This window comes from Cryptosporidium andersoni (genome assembly GCF_001865355.1).
Source record: "Cryptosporidium andersoni isolate 30847 chromosome Unknown contig_28, whole genome shotgun sequence".
NCBI lineage: Eukaryota > Apicomplexa > Conoidasida > Eucoccidiorida > Cryptosporidiidae > Cryptosporidium > Cryptosporidium andersoni.
In genome coordinates this window covers 62,626-81,699 of record NW_027122853.1, presented here as the reverse complement: position 1 = coordinate 81,699, position 19,074 = coordinate 62,626, and the positions used below count along the sequence as shown (strand labels likewise).

General features: G+C 27.6%; 7 protein-coding genes across 7 annotated transcripts; 2 read left to right on the top strand and 5 right to left on the bottom strand.

Annotated features, from left to right (window-relative positions):
- Positions 1–779: 779 nt before the first annotated feature.
- cand_010940 (nucleotidyl transferase family protein) lies at positions 780–2,105 on the bottom strand (the record flags this gene model as incomplete). The annotated part of the gene is made up of 1 exon (XM_067211333.1): positions 780–2,105. One exon carries the CDS (start codon positions 2,103–2,105, stop codon positions 780–782), a length of 1,326 nt encoding a protein of 441 aa, XP_067068182.1.
- Positions 2,106–2,488: 383 nt separating this feature from the next.
- Positions 2,489–3,628, bottom strand: cand_010950 (uncharacterized protein; the record flags this gene model as incomplete). The annotated part of the gene is made up of 1 exon (XM_067211334.1): positions 2,489–3,628. The coding sequence occupies one exon, from the start codon at positions 3,626–3,628 to the stop codon at positions 2,489–2,491; it is 1,140 nt and encodes a 379-aa protein (XP_067068183.1).
- A 304-nt stretch (positions 3,629–3,932) lies between these two features.
- cand_010960 (uncharacterized protein) lies at positions 3,933–5,738 on the top strand (the record flags this gene model as incomplete). The annotated part of the gene is made up of 1 exon (XM_067211335.1): positions 3,933–5,738. The coding sequence occupies one exon, from the start codon at positions 3,933–3,935 to the stop codon at positions 5,736–5,738; it is 1,806 nt and encodes a 601-aa protein (XP_067068184.1).
- Positions 5,739–8,070: 2,332 nt separating this feature from the next.
- Positions 8,071–10,563, bottom strand: cand_010970 (SWIRM domain-containing protein; the record flags this gene model as incomplete). Its single annotated transcript, XM_067211336.1, has 1 exon — positions 8,071–10,563. One exon carries the CDS (start codon positions 10,561–10,563, stop codon positions 8,071–8,073), a length of 2,493 nt encoding a protein of 830 aa, XP_067068185.1.
- A 280-nt stretch (positions 10,564–10,843) lies between these two features.
- Positions 10,844–11,953, bottom strand: cand_010980 (uncharacterized protein; the record flags this gene model as incomplete). Its single annotated transcript, XM_067211337.1, has 1 exon — positions 10,844–11,953. The coding sequence occupies one exon, from the start codon at positions 11,951–11,953 to the stop codon at positions 10,844–10,846; it is 1,110 nt and encodes a 369-aa protein (XP_067068186.1).
- A 168-nt stretch (positions 11,954–12,121) lies between these two features.
- On the top strand, positions 12,122–14,182 carry cand_010990 (uncharacterized protein; the record flags this gene model as incomplete). Its single annotated transcript, XM_067211338.1, has 1 exon — positions 12,122–14,182. The coding sequence occupies one exon, from the start codon at positions 12,122–12,124 to the stop codon at positions 14,180–14,182; it is 2,061 nt and encodes a 686-aa protein (XP_067068187.1).
- Positions 14,183–14,229: 47 nt separating this feature from the next.
- cand_011000 (uncharacterized protein) lies at positions 14,230–18,895 on the bottom strand (the record flags this gene model as incomplete). Its single annotated transcript, XM_067211339.1, has 3 exons — positions 14,230–14,582; positions 14,650–14,878; positions 14,936–18,895. The coding sequence occupies 3 exons, from the start codon at positions 18,893–18,895 to the stop codon at positions 14,230–14,232; spliced, it is 4,542 nt and encodes a 1,513-aa protein (XP_067068188.1).
- Positions 18,896–19,074: the final 179 nt, after the last annotated feature.

The window sequence follows — 19,074 nt, the reverse complement described above, 5'->3', positions numbered from 1 at the left end:
TATCTAATATACTACATATTTGGATTTTAAAAAGTATATAGAATATATATAAGTTCTGAAATATTATGTATTAATCACATTACACAGTAATGGTGCACTTAAAAATTTTATTCAAAACATTACAATCATGAAATATTAAAAAACTTGACACTTTTTGTTGTAAATTCGGTAATATAAATGTAGAAATTAAGGATTATTATATATTGTATAAGATAATAACTCTATTATAATTAAAATTATATATTGGATTTATAAGTTACAATATTGAAATATTTAATTGTACAATACTTGATTTTGATTCAAATAATTATATTAGAGCTTTCAAATTTATTGTAAAATACTTAATAATAGTCATTCCAAACATTACTTTGATAATAAAAAAAGGAGATATTGGTAATCGACTAGTACAATTTAGAGTTATTAAAGTTTGTATTTAGATAGGTTCAAAATTAATAAAGAAATATAGTATAAAAATACTAAAATTGAGATAAAAAAAGTATCAACTTAACTAATTTTCTTTTTAATATAAATAAATATACAAAGGAAGCTTTTAAAATAATCTACTCTCAATTAACAATAATAGATAATTGTGTATTACAACATTCCCTTATTTTAAAAAAACACTTGTAAAGGAATTTTCTTATAAACTATATAAAATATAGAATCTAATGAACTTCAAAAAGAATTATTATTTTAAATAAGAATATTATTCAGTCACTTTTTAATAAATATAAAATTTATTACAACAAAAAAGATAAATATATATGATTCTGAGATAATTACAAAATAATCATATCTGGTTGTATTATTGAACTATTAATAGATTTGTGTGGAAGTATAATTGCAGAGTTTATAAATGCTTCATTATTAATAGTAACATCTTCACCAAATACAGAAAGCCCATTAATTCTTACCCATTTCCCAATTCTTGAATTCCAACCAATAATTGAAGATTTTATCTTAGAAAAATCTTCTATTATAGTTTTATCAAAAATTATACAATTTTCAAGTCTAACACCTTTACCAATAATACAATCTTTCCCAATTACAACATTTGGTCCAATTAAGCAATCCTTACTAATTTGTGATGTTGGATGAATAATAACATTTTCAATAATATTATAACTTTTATTAGATTGTGCAAGTTCCAGTTTATTCATCTTAATCATTCTTTCTAGTAATTTGAAATAATTTAAGTAATCAGAATTCAGAAAATCTTGTGGTATAACTTCTGATTTTATCACTTCTCTATTCTTTTGTATTGTCAAATCATCACAATTCACAATTGGATCTAATTTATCTTCCTTATATAAAGATAATTTTGAACTTTTCTTCGTATAATACTCCATATTTTGGAGATATTTTAGAAATAACTGTGTACCATAAAGGAAATCTGCAGGGATTCCAACATCAGCCCATATATTTATTTCATTAGTCAAAAATCTTAAACAATATAAGCATTTACGAGCAGCTATTTTAGGAAATATATTTTTTTCTATTGAAACTGCTATATTTGGTTCAATTAAATTTAATATAGATGGTGATAATATATATAATCCAGCATTAATAAAATTTCCAATATATTTCTGTGGTTTCTCAATAAATTCTTCAACAAGACCAGTATCTTTATCATGAACTACTACTCCATATTTGGATGGATCCTCTACTTGTTTAACAAGAATTATACCTTCACATTTCCTTTGGTGATCATAGTTTAATTTATTATACATATTTAGCATCTCCTCCAATGGAAAATTACAAACTATATCAGAGTTACAAACAAAAAATGGTTCATCTGTAATAATATTATCTTCAATAAACCTTTTGGCTAATAATATTGGACCAGCTGTTCCTAGTGGCTTTTCTTCAATACTAGCACTAATTTTTACCCCATATTTTTTCTCAATATCTTTAATAGGTTCTCTAAGCTCTTCTGATAAATAATTTACTGCTAGAATTATATTCTTCACTCCCACTCCTACAAATTGAGATATTTGAAATTCTATTAATGGAATATTGCAGAGTTCAATTATTGGCTTTGGTTTGCTCAATGTTAATGGGCGAAGGCGAGATCCAAATCCTCCAGATAGTATAATTGTTTTCATTTTTAAAATTCTCAAAAAATCTTACTTAGGAAGTTGTAGTACTTACTAGACATACAAATATTAATTAAGTTCAAAATAATTGAACTGTGATTAGACTGCAGATGAGGTAATATTAGAAAAATATGCAAATAAAACTTAGCGCTAGCTAGGGAATAATTTATTTAAAAAGAAAAAAAGAAAAAAAAAGAATAAAATGAAAAATCCACCAAATTAAAGTGTTAATATAAAAATAGAAATATTACAAGTAAATTAATCACTAATCTAAAGTGTATCAATAAATTACCATTTAAATAATAATCTTAGGATGAGAAAGAAGAAAGATAAAAGTAAATTTTGAATTTTCATATGTATTTAAATTTGTCTAGAATAGAGATTCAAGCTAATTACTTTGACAAAGAGTCTTTCATTATAGAAAATGCATCAAATGAGCTAAATGGACACTTCTTCTCCTTATTCTGTAGAACGTCAATATTTTCTGTGTTGCAAGGATTAGTTTGCAAATTGTTTGTAATTATGTCATTATCTAGATTACTATTGGATTGGTTATTATTCAAATTAACTTGACTAGTATCTAACTGATCTATTATAGAATCTTCAGCTTCAAATGATTCTGTTCTTTCAAATGATTGCAGACAATTATGAATAGAATTATTAAAATTTGATAAATCCAATAGATTACTAACATTATCAGTAGATATATTATCATATAATTTTGCAATAGCCTGCTTAGCAGTCTTTATTCTAGCTATCCTTGAAGTACTTTCAGTTGAAGATGTGCATGTTGAATTGATATCAGGGTCATACAAAATATTACTCAATTCCATTAAAGGATTATTATTGTTGTTTTGCTTGATGTTTTTAATATTTTCTTGAATAATATTTATATCCCTTGTATTTGCAATATCTAATAAATCTGAATTTAATTCGTTTATTAAGTCATTTTTACTAATTGGAATTAATTTTTCTGTCCTATTTTTATTTTCTATTGTGTTATTTTTCTCTTGATCATTACTTTTTGTATCTAGTATATTTAAGTAATAGTCTGATATAAATTTACGTGGATCTTCGCTTTTATTTAGTAGTAATATTGGGGGTTCTAAGTTCTTTGGCACATATAATTTAAATTCATATTTATCACGTATCCATTGTTCAACAACACTATGTTGTTGATTATTCCAGCTTGGTCTCATAAATCCAGTTGGTAACTTGTACTCATAATACATATTAGATAATTCATTACCAATAATACTGCAACGTTCAATCCACTCATTCTGCCATGTATCTAGTGATATACTTTTAACTTTTGAAATATGTACACCTAAGTGACGGTGGATTCCACTACAATCAATACAAATGAGTATTCCTAAATTGATAGATGCCCATCGAGGAGTTTTAGCACCACAATCTGCACATATCTTATTTCCAGGTATAGTACTTAATCGTTCAGAAAGATTTAAAGTTCCATTGTTATTTGAATTTCCATTGAATGAAAGTGTCTTTCTGGTAGTTCCAATACTACGCATAATTAAAATTATAATTTGTCTAAAGCATCCAATAAAGCTTTAAGATTCTCGTAATTATCCAATTATTCTATCCTATATAATAATAGAGCCACCTTAAATATATATTGATGTCGAGGTTAGCTAAATCCTTTTATATAAAAATCAAAGTATAGGAAATTTTTTATTTTGGCGCCTAATGTTATATATTTATAAGAGTAAAGTTTGGAGACCCAAAAGTTAATTTCTCATTATATATATATATATATATATATATATATATATCTTATTAGTTATAAGTTTTTATTAGCTAATAAGAAACAAATATATGCAAAGGAGACATAATGGTAAATCGATAGATTTATCTTCTAGTTCACTCTTCAAATATAAACAATATAAACCAAATCTAATTTCAAAAAATAATGCATTAATGTCAAATAAGCAAATAAATATACCATCCTCATGTATATATAATAAAGAACAAAAGATAACAAGTAGTATAAATTTAGGGAGAGGGGGTTTTGTGGGTCTAAATTGTAGGATTTATCTATATAGTGATAGATCTGGTAATGGGGACTGTACTAAATATAAGAATTATGATGATATTATAACAAATTTTGATCGAGCAATATATTGGAATGATACGGCACTAGTTGATATACTATATCCAGATGATGAAGACTTTGTACAATGTCCTATATGTTTAGAATCTGATTTAGTATCTCCAAGAATAACAAGATGTGGCCATATTTTTTGTTGGCCTTGTATTCTACGAAACATATATGAAAAAGATCTGAAATACTTATGTCACTGTAAATGTCCAATTTGTTTTTCATCTGTTATTCTGAAAGAATTGGTACCTGTAAGATTTCAACCAATTAGAGTAATAAAATGTGGAAGTACTACAAATCTATGCCTATTATTTCGAGAACAGTCCGGACTAGTGGCATATTTAAAATCTGATTATTTGAGGAAAATAGGTCTCAAGAAGTTACTTTGTGAAGAAGATTCTGGAGTGCAATTTCAAAGGATATGTTTGCTAAACAGTAGAGAAGATTTATTGAGGAATGATCTTTTAATGTTAGAATCTAAGCGTTTTAAAATTTTTGAGGATTCTGAACAAGAGAATTTGGAAAGTGAGTTATTTTATATTGATGAATGTATAAATATAGTGAGGAGTAATTTCAAAGATTTTGATCAAATTACATATAATAAATATAATATGGATAATAAAGGACACATTTCAATTGTTTATTATAATGAGAATGAATTAGCTCAAATTTTAGCAGTTAATGATTCAAACAGATATAGTGTAAGTACAAGAGGTAGTTTTAGTCTTTCTCCAACAATTTCTTTAACACAATCGAGCGAAAAAATTAGTTCATCTTCTATATATTATTTTTATCAAACATATGATGGTCAATTATGTTTCTTAGATCCATTTTATTTGAGAGTTTTATGTTACGAATATGGGGATATAGAGGATCTTCCCCCTATACTGACTGATGTCTTAGTTATAGGTATGAAGGAGTTGGTTTTAGTTGATAATATAAGAAAGCAATATAAATATCTTAATCACTTGCAACCGGGTTCTAAAATATTCTTACTACATATTGATATAATCCCATTTATAAAAGATGAGACTAAACGGGTATTTAAAAAGGAACTTTATAGAAGATATTCGAGATTGAAGAATGAAATTAAAACTAAGAACCAAATTATAGGGGAAACTCATTTTTGTAATAAATATCACTTGTTTGAAGAAAGTAATGATGAATTAAATAGTCTCTTTAATAAGAATACTACGAGAAGTGAATTAATTAAATCAACTTTTGATATAAATAATGTTTCAATAGATACTCCAGAAATTGCAGAAGATACAAATATACAGCTTGAAAAATATTTATTAAAATGTAATTCAAATGAGGTTGGATTAACGGTAGAAAATAAATATTTTGCAAATAATAATAAATTTGAATCTACGGATGCAGTATTCCCTACTTTAGTGAATAACAATTCTAATATATCCAAGATAGCAGAGAATACAGATTCATTTTTGAATGCTGTTAAATTTAGCAAGTTTGATTATGATTTCCCAAAGCTATCTAAATCTTTTAATTTAATAACAAAGTGAGTACTGGATATACTTAAATTGTTATCTACTATTATTTTTATTGATATTAAAGTAAAATAGACCTTAATGGTTTGGTTTGTTTATTTTTAAAGTATTTATACAAAACTACTTAAAATCTATAAGAAATTTATTATTTTTAAGATATATTAGGATCATGTACCTATTTTTAACAGAATAAAAATAAAGAATTATCAGATCATTTTAAGCCCAGAACTTTTCTTTTTCTGAAGATATATTCAAAAATACTATATAATCAAAATTCCCAATATAAAATATCTGTATTTGATGAGTTAATTTACAATTTATTGTAAAAAAAAATATTCAACTTTTTTGGACAGATTTATGGGATCAGAACATTAAGAAAAGACTTATTGTTCTACACTTGAATTTAATAAATTAGATTACATGTAATTTTTAAATTAAATATATTTGTTTAATCTAGTATCTAAGTCGATATTTTATTGCTTTTAGAAAACTTTTGCTATTTCATTATACTAAAATGGTCTAAAAAATAATACTCGTTAGTCTCGATGGATTATATGGAAAGTCATAAATGAAATATTTTTTCTTAATTAAAACTATACTATTGGGGATATACCTTGATGTTTACATGTATATATATATATACATATATATACACTGAATTTCAAGACATGGTACTCCTTTGAATTGAAATTTTGATTATGTATTAAATTTTGAATTATTCTTAAATCATTGGAACTTATCAAATATTAATTGTTTATTAAATTTATATGCATTAACTAACTCTCTTTTATATGAAGTAGATTTATTTTTTAATTGTTGAAACTTAAAAGTGATCTTTTGATAACTTTTTTGAAATTTCAATTTGGATTAAGTTATTCCTAGTATTTTGTATTAAATAAGATTAAAATAGTCAATCTGGTAGTAATTTTATATCAGATAACATGATATAATCGTCTTCTTAATTTTATTAATAAAGTAGAAATTATTCTTATATATGCAATTATTATTTAATATTTAACATAAATAATAAAATAATTAGAGTTAATTGTATTCAGTTTACAATATTTGTAATTTTTAATGGAGTTCAAGTATAATGAATCATTCTTTCTGAATATATTGTATACATTTAAGATTAAATTCCAATTCTAAAGAATTGATCTGGATTATATTTTATTAGCTCTTATTACATCTAGAATCTTTTACTATTTTTACTGAAAAGATACAATGACTAGTTTATTGACTTGAATTTTAACGTAAAGTCAATACCTAATTAAATTATAATTTCTGCAGTAATTAATATGTGATATATAAAAGTTTAATAACTTCTCACTAATTTATGTTGTCAATTCTGAAAAAATTCTACTATGTTAAGTTACTACAAATAGTTTTCTTGCAACTACTTTACTATAATATATAAAACACTGTAAAGTAACTACTAATTAACCTATATAGTTTGAACTGACTGTATAATCAAGGTATATTTGTATATAGCAAGAGTAAACCATTGCTTGGCATAAAATTACAATTACATTACGGCTTCTCTAAAATGAGTACAAGTCTCTTTATCTCTTTGTCTCTTATAACACACTAACTACTTTATAAGTTCTATATGTTTCTATATCTGAAGATTTATATAATTTTGCAATATTTCAGATTTGCAATAAACTAGAATAATTAGTCCCTTAATTACTTGGGAAAAAGTGCGTAGACAGGGATTCGAACCCTGGAGTACATGTGTACACCAGATCTTAAGTCTGGCCCCTTAGACCGACTCGGGCATCTACGCGGAGACGATCCTCTTCTTTATCTGAAGGGTCATGTTAGATGGAAATGAAAGTTCTCTAACTTTATATGTATCTGAACTTTTTCTATAATCTGTCTTAAGATGGCAAGATATATATATTACTCCAGGAAACACTGATATAGTAAGAGTTATTAGTATTGCAAATTAGAAACTAAAGTGAAAAAGTCCCAAATTTATATAATAAAAGTAGAGAATTTCAAAGGTTTAATAGTACTAATCAAAGAAAGCTGAAATATACTATACAGAAATTAATTATAAAAGTACCTAGTTTCAACAAGATTAAAAAATAAAAAAGTGGACAAGTATCAAAAGATCGTGTCATTTGAAAGATTACATGATATGATGGATTAAAAAGGAAGCTAAAGTAGAAACTCTTTATAAGGTAATTGCTTAAATTCTTGTAAAAACAAAATTAAAACATGGATATATAACATTTCTAAGGTTGAATTATCATATTGGTTATAGTAATAGCTTTACAGACCTAGGAAGTTAGTTCTTGCTAAGTTTATACAAATTGTAAGTTAATAGTTTACAATGTAGATATTATCTTTGGTTCTGCTGAGCCTTAAGCTGCAATTGAGCATGGTTTAGTTTATTTTTTAAGTCACAATGTTCACTTTTTATTTTCTCAAAACGATCTTCTAAAATTTGGCGTTCTTCTTCAACCATTGATTGGAGATATTTGAATTGTTTTAATTTAAGTTCTAACCTATTAAGAGTAATATCTATCAATTGAGGCATCAAATTTAAAATCTCATTTTCTTCCCAATTAGCTAAATCCTTTGCTCGTTTAGCAGCACTCTCAAGAGCTATAGAGCATACCTCTTGAACTCCTTTTTCGCCTAAAAGAGCTGAGCTTGGCCATTCCGCAGATGATATACAAGGTACAAATTTCGGTAAAAATGAATTATTTATAGGATTCGTTACATCTTCATTTGTAATATCATTTGCTATTTCTCTATTATCTTCTTTAATGCTCAAAGATTGTGTATCTATATTTTTTTCTATGCATTCTTGATTAATTTTTGTATTTGAGTCTAAGTTATCTATATATTCTCCAGTATTTTCTCCTTTCGAGTAATCCTGGTTATCTTGGGTTTTCTCTTTAAACCCTTCAATTTCTAGGATTTTGCCAAGAGCTGACTTGGCAGCTGAAGCAGCTACTACAGGGTTTATAATAGAGGCTACTAAAGCTATTTGTGTCATTAAAGGATTACTTACATCCATAAAAGGGAAAGAAGTTTTTGTATGTTTAGAAGGATTTACATTCCTCATGAAAGGTTCTTCGATAGGTATCTGTATAAAGTAAGCTACACATTCTTGAGGAGTTCTATTATTTCCAACATAATGAGATACTGCATCCCAATCATCACCATGCAATTCAATACCTTCAATAAGTCTTTGAACCTCTTCTTGAGTCCATGTTGCAATACCAAGTGGACCTGCCTTCATGGCATCTTCTGGAGACTTTGCAGCTGCAGTAACAGGTAGATCAACTTTAAGAAAGTGACCTCCATGAAGAATAGATGGAAATCTTCCTTCTGAATAGCATCTAACACACCATACACATCTATCTAACGCTGCCATAGATACTCCCTGAACAACACCAGCTCGTAGGATATAATAGCAGTACATACAAGGTTTGTTACATGAGATGCATTGAGCAACTAAACTTGTTGCAAAAGGATTATTAATTGTATTCTCATCAATGCGACTTATTGGAGTAATATCATATTTAGAGTTGTTTTTAGGCCAAGATGCTAAATCTTTCATTTTATAATCCATTAACTTGCGAGTTTTAGGTGGAAAGGTTTTAGGATCAGCCTGAAAATTAATAAGGCCCCAAAATTCCAGATATACATGTAATTGTAGTAATACAGATATATCTCCAGTATAGGGAATACGTCTCCTGCACTCTGTAACTGTTAAATATTGTCTAGGAGTTTTTCTGTACAAACTTATAATTTCATTTCTTAAAGCTTTGTATTCCAATAATCTCGTATCATCTATAAGAGACCTCATACTGTCTAAATTTTCTTTACCATATGATTCTCCTTTATCTTGAGGTGAAGTTTCCTTTATTTCGGATCTAAAGATTGGTTCTAACATTTCTATCTCAATAGGGTGCACCTTATCCATATCAAACCAATCACTACAAGAAGGTAACTCAATGGGAATTTCCTTCGTAAGATCTTCTAAATCTGTATCCTCTGGCCCTTCATTTTGAGTCTCAGTAGATGGATCCTTAATTTGATACATTTGAGCCATAGATTCAGGCATGGGTTTTACTTGAACTAGATATGCAGAATTGAAATTAGGATCATATGGATAGTAGGCCCGAGTTGAGAACTTCTCCTTTGAAAGTAATAGTGAATTGGCATATGTTCGAGGAGGTTGTTGTACTACATTTGGAGCTATGGGGATTGGTTGTGGAGGTAGGAATACAGGAGTATGACCCACTTGAGAGATCCCACTGTATCCAACAGGTGAAGAAGAAGAAGCACTACCAGAAGTATTTATAGAACGAGTATGATGATCGTTATAGTGGTTATGTTCATCCTCATTCTCCCCTACTGTTACTGCTGAAGATGTCTCTTGATCAGATAACATCTGACTACTTTTTACATACTCTTCCTTTGCACGTCTCAATTTAGATCTTCCAGACTTATATCCAGTATTATTAGATATTAACTTCTTAGCTTCTGTTTCTAGTTTGTCTAATGTTTCGATAACCTCCTCATCATCCACAGATTCATCAGATAGAGTTTCTAACTGATCCTCCCTAGCTTCCAAAGAACTGTCAACTCGCATATTTACAACCTCAACAACCTCAGCCTTACGTACAGAGGATGGAAAACAATTTAATAGTAAAGCTGCTCTAGATTCTTCCATAGCTGACTTTGCATCTCGATTTGCAAATGAGACTGCTCTCTTCCTACGCTTCTGCTTATTCAATCCCTCATCTTGGTATATCCCATATTCTGCTTTTAAGCGGATCCGAAGTTTAGGACCTAATGGTGAATCACCATTTCCCATTTTCTAATTATCTTTATCACAAATTTTTTCAATAACACCTCGTGCAACATTTAAAAAATTACCACGTTTACGTCTCGTCTTGTGTTAGTGTACCGGAATCAAGTTATCAAGTGCTATTATGTGGAATATCGTGATTTAACGAATAGTAGGGAGGACTATTATGAGATTGTTTAATACTACTAATATAGAGATTTGCAATTAATATTTAATTTAATTATGTGTGATTTCACTCAATCTACCTCATTATCATGATCATATCTTATTTCACTTTAAATTACCATCAGTACCCTCTACATTCTTGTGTTATAAGCTGTAGTACATGCTTTCGCAAGCCACAGCGAAGTGAACATTTGCCTTGATACACAATTTTATATGTGATATCTTGAATTGAAGCTATAAGAATAGCGATAGAAAGTTTCTTAGAATCAGTTGAGCTCTTAAGCCAGTGTAAAGGTAAGTTGAAAGTAATATATAAATTTTTTGTATTATCAATTTCTAGAAGAGTTTCTGAAGATAATAAGGGGTATGAAATTTTAATGCCATGTACCTTCCCTACTTTTCCTTGAATATTCATTCTTGAATTGAAAGCAATTGATAGTTCTTGATAGAAGTGAGAAGCAAGAGAGTTTTGAAGTGTACTGTTGCTGCAACTTTCAATAACTACTAAAATATCATCAATATTTAAATTATTAGGGTAATAAAACCAAATAGTTTCCGAATTTAAGTGTATACATTCAATAGCTTTGTGAGTCTCAAAGTGTATATTTGAATGAATATTAATGCTGCTGATATCATCTAAACTAGAAAAAGTAATGTATCTGATCATATTCAATATGTTACCAGAATATAAACATAATCTTAAACAAGAAGTAAGCATAATAAATGCAAATGATTTTATATTACTATAATCCAATTTGTTGCAGTTTGAGTATCGTTCATTTAGTACAGATATTGGAATTGAGATAGTTAAATGATAGTCATCTTCACCTAATTCATTTTGGTTTAATTTATCTTCTTGTTCCACCTCAAATTCATCATCACTTAATAATCCAAAGTTATTTGTAATTTTAATATCTAAAAGTTTCTTGTAGTGCTCAATAAGTTGTTTTCCATCATTCCAAAGTTTATGAATATGTTTAGCTTTAGCTTCAATAATCACATATTTAATATGTCCATAAGCTAATATTTTATTATTTTGGGGGCCAGATTGCAAATATAACCGGTATTCAAAGCTATCGCGATCATATATAGTCTCTATTTCTTTATTATGCAGTAGATAATGGCATGCAATATTTTTGTTCTTGTTCCCACCATCACGTATATATTCTACCAGATCCTTCAATCTTTTTTCAATAATAGGATGACTACAGTCTTTAACTAGCTCATTCATCGATTATTAGAACTCCTACTATGTAATGCACTTGAAAATCTTGGTTTATAAGAACTCAAATAAATATTAAGCCCAGTAACTTGGCGGTAAGATGTGTCGTTTCCATATGCATCATGGTACCCTGTGCTAGCAAAATACAAATCAAGTAGATTTTTAAGTGATAAAGTAATGATAAAAGGAAGCAGTAGAGGTTTAGTAGGAGTATTATTAAGTTGTCCAAATTTTTATGAGAAAGATGCAATACTTGATGAAGAAGTTGTATGTGGAACGGAACTACAGCAAGTAACCACAACTAACAATAGTACAACAAAAAGACCTGAAGAGGTGGAAGAAGTACTTACAAGTGAAATAATAGAATCTGATTACTATATTATATCTCTGCTAGCATCTGGATACCCAAATGTTTTACTTAATGAGGCAAGGTATCTAGACAATGAGGCTATTGACAACCACAAAAAGTTACAAATCACATCATTAAAAAATTCTAGCATTATAATAAAAAGTAATAAGGAATGTATTAATGATATAAAGTTGAATATTGATGATCTCGATTCATATGTAAATATTATAACTACTATTCTGTACCCAAAAATATCTGAAAGTATTGGAGAAATGAAAGAATCAGTTTGTGAACATATTTCAGTATTAAGCAAACTTAATAAAATAAAAAATTCTCTTCAAATTATTATGGATTTGATAGATTTACCCAATTTAATAAATAACTTAATAAATGCTAATATGATGGATGAAGCACTAAATGCACTGGAATATGGTGAATCTTCAATAAAGCTTGTTGAAACATACTTAATTGCTACTTCATCATCCTATAGTAGAAATAAATCAGAAACTAGTTGTTCATTACTACTTTTGGATACAGTATATGAAAAGTTACAAAAAATGAGGGAACTATTTTATCATACTTCTAAATTAAAATTAATTGATAGCCAATTATCTCTTATACAGGCTGTCAATATTATTGGACAGCTTAGAAGGTTAATGTTATCCAGACATAATATACTTGTATTAGATAATAATGTGAGTCCTAAACAAAATCCAAATGAATCTGACACTTATAAGCCTGTTACTAGTTCTCCCAGCGATATTAACTATATTCTAGCAAATATTTTTCTAGAATGTCGAGGGGAATATTTGAATTCAGAATATGCAGGAAAAGCTATGGCAACAATTAGTGTCAACCCCTATTTGGCTTTAACAACTGCAATGAGTTTGTTTAGTACACCATTACTAACTGTTGCATCTGTTTTCGACTCAATATTCCCTGATCAGGATTTGCGTAGGAAAACTTTAATTCCGTGGGCTAATAAGTACACAGAGTGGTTTGCTCAATTGATCAAAATGGCTCTGCATTTCAAACTAAATGATGGAGTTGAAAAAATAAGTACCTCATCTATTGAACCCAAACTTGTAAATTCATTAACATGCAAAACAATATATTCTGCTAATTTGGATTTAGATGAATTACCACTAGCAGCTTCTTGTTGTCAGGCAATATATAAACAAATGTATGCTCTATTTTCATCTTCTGGAACTGTCTCCTCTTTAATACTACCTTTGATTGAGACATATATGATTGAATATATCAGGAAGTTACTTGAATTTTCAATTGAATCATTTAAATTTGAATTAAAAAACTTTGATTGGTCAATTAAGAATAATTATACGGTATCATCATCAATACTTTCATCTCTTTCATTATCATCTCTAAATCTTAATAATGGAATAAACAATCATCCAAACTCGATAATAAACTATCGTCCTCTTGCTGTACTTTATAATGAATTCACACATGGAATGAATGAATTAAGACAATGTCCCATTTTATCAATACAACCATTTGTTGTTGATTTAGTGAGAGACTTCTTATCAATATTAATAAATGAGATAAATGAACTATTTAGACGAAGTACACTATACAATAGCTCAATTAATGACAACATAAAACAACCTTTATTCATAAATATTGATAATGTTTTAGATTTTACAAAATTATTTGTTTATGATTTTGTTCCCTATGTTGAAAATTGTCTAAATTTTACTTTTGATTTATCAAGTGATCAGAATATTACTAAACCTAATTTTGAATCTGATGAAATAAACCAAATAAGCTATGAAACTAATCAAAATTTCCATAATATAAAGTTAGATTTAAATTCTGAAAAGTTTATTACACCTTTAATTTTAAAGTTAAATTCATTTTTAAAACCTTAAGATACTTACAGATATCTTTTTATATACAGCTTGTAAGAAAAGAAAATTCATATATCCCATGGTCTATTAATTATACCCTGATTCCAATTTGTATAATTTGAACTTATATTATTTATTGCTTTATTGAGAAATTCATCATCAGAATCACTCGAAGTATAGTAAAGTTTATTATATATGAGTAATGATGTAAACCAAGAAATTGAGATATCTGTATATAAATCATTTCCATTAGATAATCTAGTATAACTATATTTAAAGTTGATATCTAAATAATTTTTTAGGGATGTAGAATATTCAGTAAAAGCATGTTCTATTTGATTTTCCCAATACTTCTGTTTTAACCACTTTTTAGTCCATAATATAGAATATTCCGGTGTAAATGCAACATGACTATGCATAACTATTAAGAGAAGTTTAAATATTAAAGTTTCTTATTTTATATATTTAGATAATAATGTCAAACATACCTGTATTGAAGACAATAGGAACGAGTAATTTCTTTGGATCACTAGCAATTAATTGGACTATTATGGGTGAAGATGCCCTAATAACAGTATTTAAGGAGTAGTAGTTAATGCTTGACTCTTCTTGTTGATTTTGGAAAATTCTGGCACTAGTTAGTAGCCATTCTTGAATATCATTTGAAATTCTTGGGTTTAGTGATAAAATCGTATTAATTATTATTTGGTTGTAAATCTAAAATATCACAAGCATTAAAGTACAAATTTTTATACTACTTTTTTTTTGACTTACCTCTTGATTAATAAGGAGATTTTTGAATTTAGGAAGTTTAATCAAGTTGGATACTATACTAGATGTGTAACTTTCAATAGTTGCAATATCATTTGTATGTAAAGCTAAAGGGGAATGAGTATCACATAAAATATTGGATGATATTCCAGGTTTACATAATGGTAATGCCATAAAGCATATTATAAATGTAATGATCATATCTGAATTATCTGAAATGCTTTGGATTACCTCTATCGAATAATTCATAAATCCTCTAAATACTACTAGACTATGTAATACAAGATGTGGTCCATAATATGACAAGTAGTGCTTTGTATCTTCATCAATCTGAATGTTATATGCTAAAATATCCCATATTTCCATAAGTAGTTTTACCTTTTCTTTTATTTCTTTATCAGATTCACATTTATTTATTGGAATAACAAGGCTTTCTACAATACTTTGTAAGTGATATCTTACTTGTTTGTAAGACATCTCAACTATGGGTGTTAAGTCTGTTGTCCAATCTATAAATAAAGGTGGAATCCAGTAAGTTGTTTGATTAGGTATGTTAAGAGATATATTAGCATTCATGTTTGTCTTACATACACTATTGATAAAATTTTTAATATTTGCTACTTGATGAAAACGAATTATGTTAAATATAATACATGATGGCATTCCACGTCTTTTCAGTGAATTATAAGGACTACTTTCAGAGATTGGTGGCTGAATTTTATTATCTGAATATTTGGTAACAACACTATTTTGATCTATAATTTTACTTCCAAAACAAAAGTTTAGTTGACTAACTTTTATATAATGTAATTGTTTCTTTGTTATATTTCTAATGTATTCATCCCAGTTTTTGCATGAATCTTCAATTTTATTGAATGTTTTAGTTAAGTATATATTTCTATGAAATATATACTTGTCAATGATATTTTCTATTGATGCTAATAATATAGGCTGAGTCAGAATTATTTCTTTTACTTCACACCCAATTACGTTTGATTTTTTTCTTATTGTTTGTATATTTACCATATATTGTGTAGTGTCATTGAGAATTTCATGTGTTGAATTAGCTGAATATTGTTTTGTTGAAAGCCTTCTACTTAGGTTCTTAGATGGGAAATTCTGTGCCTCTAGCAAGAGTTTGACCTTCTTTAAATATGGTAATTGATTAGGAGTAAAGACTTGATCTGACACTTGACATAAATCTGGATTATTCCTTTTAAAATTTTTAATTTCTAAGTCTTCCGAAGTATCCAACCATACAATGATGACATGTAGTTGAGGGAGAGAGTTACAAAATTGTTTATTATATAGAAGTTGAGTTAAACTTTTCATTTCTGAAAACCTAGAATCTACAAATATTATTAAGGTTGCTAAGTTAAATGAAAGCATACTATTTTTTAGCTCTAAAGTATTATTAAAAATATGTAGGCTTGTATTTAGACTCCCGACAATTTTAAGTAATATACTTTTGTAAAATGAATATATATCTGTATTTTCAACAAGGAAAATAGCAAAGTTATCATTATTATCAATTTCTTCTGAGTTAACAATTGGACTGCTATTGTAGCCTTTCTCAGTAGCTATGTATAAAGGTTGTGTATATTGTTTGTATTTTATTAGTATAGATATTTTGTCTTCAATTACATTGGAAGTAACATTCAGTTTATGCATTTCAATTAAGGAAATAAGCCAACTAGGATTTTCGATAAGATATACTTCTAAAATACTATTAGCTCTTCTTGCATTAGGTTCACGAGGTTCAATTCTTTTCTGCATTTTCGATATAAAAGGAGTTCCAGATTTTTTCCCAATAAGTTGATTTATTTCATCAGATATCTGACTAGAATCTAGATTTATATCTCCACTCTTGAATTTAATAGTGAAGCAAATAGAATCGTCATCATTTACCAATATATTCACGCTTGTTGGTTCTCCATAACTAGTAGCTGTATAAAATAATACTGTAGAAGTAATGAAATAAATGACTACACTAGCTTCTTGAGAAATCAAGATATTGAGTTGATAATAAGATTTATTAAGATTTAAATTATAATTAATCTTTGATTTACTGTACTGACTTGACAAAAGTAAAGTACAAAATTCTAAGAATGATAATAGTGATACTCTGTTCTCTTCAGTATTTTTCATATAAAGCTCTGCATTGTCTTCAAAAATTGAATTAAAAAACTCAGGAATTTCCCTAAAAGCTTGTTGATAAGTTTCCTTAAATTCATGAGTAAAGAAATTAGATTCTGAATTTATATATAATTGCATTTTCAGAATATGAAATAAAAAAAAGTTCAATTTCCATGTTTCAAAATTATTATAGTCAATAATTTCTAAAATTTGGCGAATATATAAGTCATATGATTTGTATTTGGATTCTTCATCTTCTAACCCAACATTTGTTTCTTTATCCTTATATACATTTTGGTAATTACTATGTAATTTTGTAAGTTTAATTTCTACCAAAGACTTATGTATTTTGTTTGTTAAACTAAGAAATATAGATGGAATAGTACTAACAGATTTCTTAGTTTCCTCCAAGAGTACCTTTTGTAGATGTTCATATCGTTTTTCAATAATATATGCTCTGTGTGAAAAAATCTTTTTAGTTTTTATTTTTTCAACTATAATTAAGGGATATAAAATTAAAAGGGCAGCTACTACAACAATTCCGAACATTACACTTGTCAAAATAATAATGGTTGAGGTAATTGAGTCAATGCGGATTTTTGCGTTACGTTTAACCTCCTTCATCCCAGTAGTATAGACTTGAATTGCACTAAGTAAAGGTGAAGTTGGAACATATATTGTTCTTCTTCCCAAAAATTCGGAGATTATATTCGATATATTTCTCTTAGTATCATTTGAATTTAAATATGAACTATTATAATCAAACCCATTAAAAACTGCAGGATTTGTTATTTTTTCTTTTTCTATGGGATAATTTGTAACTTCTGGTCTACTTTTGTTTATAATTCCATTTGTGATTGTATAATGTCCATTATTTTTGTGATAGATATCACTTCTCGAAAATTTTAGTTGATCATTTTTAAGAAAAGGAAATCCACGATAAATAATTGATCGAAGCTTCCTAGTCAGAGCTGGTTTTAAAAGTAGTATGGGGGAAACCTCAGTACTAGAATTAGCATAACTCCTGTTTAAATCTCGCATGTCCCTAATATATATGCTATCTTTGTTTTTATAAATTATAGAAGCAATTGAATTAATCTTATATAAAGGAGCTTGATATTCCGTTCCATTAATAACAACTCCTGTCATTTTAGGTCCTCCTGATATATCTAACATAATAAAATGATTGCAAATCAGTGTACTAGGACCAAAATTAGGAATAAAACTTGGTGAAATTGGAGGTATTACTCCAAGATGTGTAGATGTATAATTAATTAGTACTTGATGCCAAATCCAAATCTGAACTTTTGAATTTACTATTGGATCTTTAAGAAAAATAGACTGAGCTGCTAATGAACCTGGAACTAGTTCATCCATACACATATTTATATCAGAGACAACGGGATCTATATTAGCAAGATAAAGATAAAAAGAAAGATTACCATTTTTTAAATAATTAAAAGTTCCAAAATCGATTCTATTATTATCATATAAATAATAACAAAAAGAATAAGGGTAGGCTGAGATGACTACTTCTAAATTCCTTATATATTTTATCATATCTAATTTCTCGTTATAAGGGGGATTGCTATCACATGCGAAATTATGAAGAAGTGTGTCACTATATCCCATATAGTATGTCCTAATTATTTCATTAACACTACTTATATACATATTATAGTTTTTCCATAAAGGAAATAATTCAACGTGAATCCCAATCCCCATACCAATCCCAATACTTACTAAAGGGACTAAACAAAAAAATAAAATAGCAAGTATCTTTATCCCAAGTTTCCTTAACTTGACTTCTTCATGATCTACTGTCATTTTTTAGGTTTAATTACAATATACCATAGATTAAAGGATATACAAAAATTCTATAAATAATTTTGAAATGAATTTGAGTTGCATACAAATGAAGTAGTATAAATTATGTTATCTCTTCTTCAAATACTCCAAGCTATTTTTTTTTAATAAATTCACAATAAATGTTACACAATTTATTA